Below are 6119 nucleotides of genomic sequence, written 5' to 3' on the forward strand. Positions count from 1 at the left end.
AAAAATACTGGAATGGGTTGCTATTTCCTTATCCAGAGGATCTTCCCCACCCAAGGATTGAACCTGGGTCTCCTGCATTGCAGGAAGATTCTTTACTGGCTTAGCTACAAGGGAAGTCTTGTAGACATTAGCTATTTTGAATTTAATTTGAACCATGAAAGCAAGTAGTGCTATGTATCTTTATTGTCCAAGCCCTTCTGACCAGAGTTGGAGCTGGCCTCTTACCTCTCAGAAGTGTGACTTAAGTAGGTTTCTGTCCCTGGCTTGGATTCTCTCTGTATGCATACACCTTTACACTATGTCTCTAACATGTTTAGACCATTGCTGGTCTAAACAGATGACTCTGGATGGAGTTCCAGGGCTGTGTCTGCTCTGGTCTATCATTCAATCTATTTTTCTGGTCCATCTACCTACCTCTCCACCTTTCAACTTCTAGCCAAGCTTTTTAGGTGTTTTCACTACTCCCTTTACATATCTTCTCTCTTCCATCCCTACTATATCTGCCTCCAATGCCAGGCCCCCAAGTATCCTAAGAGGTCTTCACAGAATTGGCCAGTGTCTGAATGCTGAGAGCTTCTGTAACCCAGAGCTACTCCCACTGTGAATCCCTGCTTGTGGCTGATGATGGCCCTGGACCAGTAAACTGTTTCCAGCCTGGATGTTCAACCATCTCACTTCATCTCTTTCAGACCCAGATTCTCAATGCCAAGACCTAATTTCACAGCTGTGGCAGAGTTTACCTTTGAAGGCTTTTCCATTTTTGGATGGCAGCCCAGACTCATCCTCTTTGTGGTCTTTTTGGTCTTGTACCTGTTGACCCTTGCCAGCAATGCTATCATCTTGACAGTCATCTGCCTCAACCATCAGCTTCACACACCGATGTACTTCTTCCTGAGTGTGCTGTCCATTTCTGAGACCTGTTACACAGTGGCCATCATCCCTCGAATGCTGTTCAGTCTCCTCAGCCCCCAACATGCTATCTCTATTCCAGACTGTGCCACTCAGCTCTTCTTCTATCTCACTTTTGGTGTCAACAACTGCTTCCTGCTCACAGCCATGGGGTATGACCGCTATGTGGCCATCTGCAACCCCCTACGATATTCAGTCATCATGGGCAAGAAGACTTGTATACAACTGGCAGGGGGATCCTGGAGCATTGGCTTGAGCACAGCCACCATTCAAGTATCCTCTGTGTTCAGCTTGCCTTTCTGTGATGCCAGTGTCATCTCCCACTTCTTTTGTGACATCCGGCCCCTAATGAAGCTTGCTTGTGCTGATATCACCATCAAAGAATTGATCACTTTGCTCATCAGTCTGTGCGTCCTTGTTCTGCCCATGGTCTTGATCTTTATCTCCTATGTCCTGATTGTCTGCACCATCCTCAAGATGGCATCTGCTGAGGGTAGGAAAAAGGCTTTTGCCACATGTGCCTCACACCTCACAGTAGTCATTGTCCACTATGGCTGTACCTCCTTCATCTACCTAAAACCCAAATCACAAAACTCCCTGCAGGACAGACTGATCTCTGTAACCTACACTGTCATTACCCCGCTCCTAAACCCCATTGTATACAGCCTCAGAAACAAAGAGGTCAAGGATGCCTTGCTCAGAGCTTTGGGCAGGAAGTCCCTCTCTTAGGTGTTAGTCATTCTCAATAACATTAAAATTTTAAATGTTTGATGAGGTGTAGCAGTGAGGGAGCTAATCAAATAAGAGATAGTATGAGGGCTCCAGGTACCTAATCTGGGAAGCATCTGGGAAATCAGAGGAATAGAGTGAAACAAGAAGGCAAAGATTAAAATGAAGGAATTGATGGATGGATTTTCCAAGACTGATAGATGGGTATACCATGCTTGATAGAAATTAGATAAGATAAAGCATATTCAGGTGCTGTACTATAATGTTAGACATTGCTTTTGTTACCCTTGGCATAAGGATTGTAAACCAGCAGTGTGGGTGGGAAGAAAATACGGTATCATAACAGAGGAATCTATATAATCTAAACCTGGCCTCAGCATGAAAATCAGGGACATGAAATAACAAGTTCTCCATTATTTACATGCAACACTTCCTATGCTATATTCTCCACTATAATTTCTTACAAAATCACTCCATTAATGATCTACCCTGTGCCTGTTACTACATATATAAACCCTAGAAAGCTATGTCGGACACAGACTCTGACGGCAAACTTACAAACCGGTTGAGAAGTGTAAATTTTGAGCAGCCGAAGCAACAACCATAAAAATGGCTTTCTGTATATCTGAAAATTGCAAAAGAAGAGCCCTCATCTTCATATCCATTCCCCTTTCTCCAAAGGGCCTGGGTCCTATAAAAAACCTTATCAATGCTCTGCCCAGGTCTCCTCTACTGGGCTGGCCCACCCATATCCAGCCTTGTGAATGCTGGAGTGCTGACACCTCATAGCTGCCCTCCTCTCTGAGGATTTGCCATTGGCTGAAAGGGAACTTTCTTAGATGTGACATATACCCCACACCCACCCCTTACAAGGGACGGTCTACAGCCAAGGCCTGGCTAAACAGAAGGTACAAAGGCCACTGACATAGTTTCAAGATGGGACCAACTTTAGAGTGTAATTGTAGAGTCCTCCACTGAATCAGGCTGAAGTTAGACTCAAGTGAGCCCGCAGCCTTGCTCAGCTCTCCCCTCATCCCACCCTGCGGCCCTCACCTCCTTTCCTTGGAGGATACTCCATAACCGATCACCTGCACCTGGGCCCTTGTTGCAGCCTCTGCTTCAGAGAACCCCCACCCGAACCAGGTGACACCCGTATCATCACTCAGATGTCACTCTTTGAGTGTCTTCTCTGCATCTGTTGCAGTTAAAACAGTGCCCAGTACATAGTAACTACTCAATAACTATTAAAAGAATGAAGAAAGGGGGACTTCCCTGGTTGTCCAGTGATTGAGACTCTGTCCTCCCAAGGCAAGAGCACTAGTTCAATCCCTGGTTGGGGAACTAAGATCCCACATGCCATACAACATGGCCAGGAAAAAAAAGAACAGAAAGAAGAAAGGAAGGAAGGAAGAAATCTGTGGACAGCTAAAACACAATTAGCATCAGCAGACAGTCCTTCTCCCTCTTTTCTTTTTTTATTTCATTACTCCTAGGTCGTTCCACCCAGCGCCACCCCCTGCCACATACACCTTGGTGATATCCCTTTTTGGTGAATGTATTGAATATCTCCTAAAGAGCAGGCATAAGTTTACTCACTTGACTCATTTAATCCTCACTGTAAATTTATAAGGTGTTTTATTAAACTTATTTTACAGACAAGAAAACTGAGACCTGAAAAGATTAAGTAAATTCCTTAAGGTCATATTGCTAGTATGTGGCAGAATCAAGATTTAAAAACAAGCAATTCACCCCAGAATTTATAGCTGCATTATGATCTCATGATGATTATTTGAACTGGCTTTCTCCTTTATAGTTGTTAAAGACTAGTAGAAGAAGGAGCTCCATACATTGTGGATTTATACACATCTCAAATCTTATTTGAATGTCCTTGGATCTTGGAAAATCAGTCTGGAAGTTCAGAGATCATGTATTATAGCATACTTTCTCCTCAGATATCTTGGGTATCCTTTCTCCACTTAGCACAGTTCCAAAGATGAAAGGACAAAAGGAAATCTCAAGTGGGTCAAAGTCCACTGGAGAAAACAGGTACCTGGACTATTAGATCATTAACCTCTGTACCCAACATCATACCCACATTTATTTTTGTTCCTGTTCCCCCCTTTCAAAATGCTGACAGCCTCAAGGAGAAGATGCTGAGAAAGTGCAAGATTGTAGATGGAGTACAGCCTTTTGGGCCAGAGCAGCATGCGCCCCAATCCTGGGTCCTATATTATAAGCATGTGTCCTAGGGATAGTCACTTAACCTCCCTGGCTTTTGTGTCCTATCTACACAGCGGGGCTGACAATTATCAACCACCCAAGGTTATTGTGAGGAGTCAAAATGGTTACAGACACATAATGTCTCCAGGTAGCAGGAAGCGGGATGGCTATTGGCTCTACAACCCAGCACCCCAATGCTGTTTTTTATCTCACTCTGAAGGGACAGTTTTAGCAGAAGTTTTAACAACAGAGTTGTCATTCATAGAATGAGTTCCCTCTTCCCAGGAGGTCCTGAGTTTGTAAATAGGCTTCCCCTCTAGTCTTTGATCCCATGTTACAGTAAAAGGCACTAACTATCCTCCAGGGTCTTCCAAGAGTTACTTCCTGGATACACCTGTCATGTCATAATAAACCACTCAGCTGCCTTTCTATGTCCCTACCCAGAGTCCCTTGACCTGTGCCCAACCCGCTGACGGGTCTGACCAAATACTCAGAGCATCAGTCTTTCTCACTTCTCTCCTTGGTGCCTCAGAGACATGGCAAGGAGTCTGAGAATTCATGTATGCAGTCAACCTTCATAAGTAGGATGTATAAATACTTACATAGACATGTGTGACTATTTTTAAATGTACCATAAATTATTTGAAAGCACAAATTACTAAATTCGTAGTTCTCTTTTCAGGAACCTTTTTTTCTATCAATTGTTATAAGTAGTACAACTATTATTATCCAACCCTCATCAAGCTGGAGATATGAACTGTTGGAGCATTCACATCCAAAAAAATGGAGACAGGGATAGTCTGAAAGTATATATAAGTTGAGTGCTATGGATTGAACTGTGTCCCCCTACCACCAGCCCCATATTGTAGAGATTAAGCTCTTATGTGATGGGATTTGGAGACAGAGCCTGCCAGAAGTAGGTTTAGATGAGGTCAAGATGGTAAGTGGGGTCCTCCTGATGGGATTCAGCTCAGTTCAGTCAATTAGTCTTGTCTGACTCTTTGTAATCCCATGGGCTGCAACACACCAGGCTTCCCTGTCCATCACCAACTCCCAGAGCTTTATCAAACTCACGTCCATCGAATAGGTGATGCCATCCAACCATCTCATTCTCTGTTGTCCCCTTCTCCTCTTGCCTTCAATCTGGGTCTTTTCCAATGAGGCACTTCTTCGCATCAGGTGGTCAAAATATTGGAGCTTCAGCTTCAGCATCAGTCCTTCCAATGAATATTCAGGATTGATTTTTCCTTTAGGATTGACTGGTTTGATCTCCTTTCTGGCCAAGAGACTCTCAAGAGTCTTCTCCAGCACCATAATTTAAAACCATCAATTCCTTGGTGCTCAGCTTTCTTTATGTTCCAACTCTCACATCCATACACGTCTATTGGAAAAACCATAGCTTTCACTATACAGACCTTTGTCGTTAATGTCTCTGCTTTTTAATATGCTGTCTAGGTTTGTCATAGATTTTTTCCCAAGGAGCAAGCGTCTTTTAATTTCATGGCTGCAGTCACCATCTGCAGTGATTTTGGAGCCCAAGAAAATGAAGTCTGTCACTGTTTCCATTGTTTCCCCATCTACTAGTCATGAATTGAAGTGATGGGATTAGGGTCCTTTAAGAAGAGATAAAGGGCTCTCTCTACCACTCTTTCTCCACCATGTGAGGACACAGAGAAAAGGCAGCCATCTGCAATCCAGAGAGAAAAGTCTTACCAAGGAATCAAATCTTCTAGCACTTTGATCTTGGATTCCCAGGCTCCAGAAATGAGAAGTAAATGCCTGTCATTTAAGCCACATGGTCTGTGATATCTGTTATAGCAGCCCAAGCTAAGACACTCAGGCACAATGCTGACCTCAGTTAACCTTGTTGTGAGTCCTATTCGTGGCTCTGAAAGACTCCGTTGACAATCCTAAAACATCATTAGGAGGGCTTAGACCTGGGATCCTAAACTACTGTGAATGGCATGCATAAACTAGGACTACTTGAATATGGTCCCCAAATTAAGCAGTTTATAGCAGATCTTCTTGGCTGTTTCCCCAGTTTTGTTTCTATAGTCACCACACATTCATTTCCATTTAGCACCAAATAGGGAAACCTGGCGTGCTGCAGTCCATGAGGTCACAAAGAGTCAGACACGACTGACTGAACTGAACTGAACCAACAGACTTACTGTTGATGGAGTAATAGATTCCTCATAACTTATCCTCTGTAAAATGAAATAGTACTAATGACTTTATAGGGTCATTTGGAGGATTAAGTG

General features: G+C 43.5%; 1 protein-coding gene across 1 annotated transcript; it reads left to right on the top strand.

Annotated features, from left to right (window-relative positions):
- Positions 1-702: 702 nt before the first annotated feature.
- LOC102283737 (olfactory receptor 10J4) lies at positions 703-1638 on the top strand. Its single transcript, XM_005889550.2, has one exon. It carries the CDS (start codon positions 703-705, stop codon positions 1636-1638), a length of 936 nt encoding a protein of 311 aa, XP_005889612.2.
- Positions 1639-6119: the final 4481 nt, after the last annotated feature.

This window comes from Bos mutus, chromosome 3 (genome assembly GCF_027580195.1).
Source record: "Bos mutus isolate GX-2022 chromosome 3, NWIPB_WYAK_1.1, whole genome shotgun sequence".
Classification (NCBI taxonomy): domain Eukaryota; kingdom Metazoa; phylum Chordata; class Mammalia; order Artiodactyla; family Bovidae; genus Bos; species Bos mutus.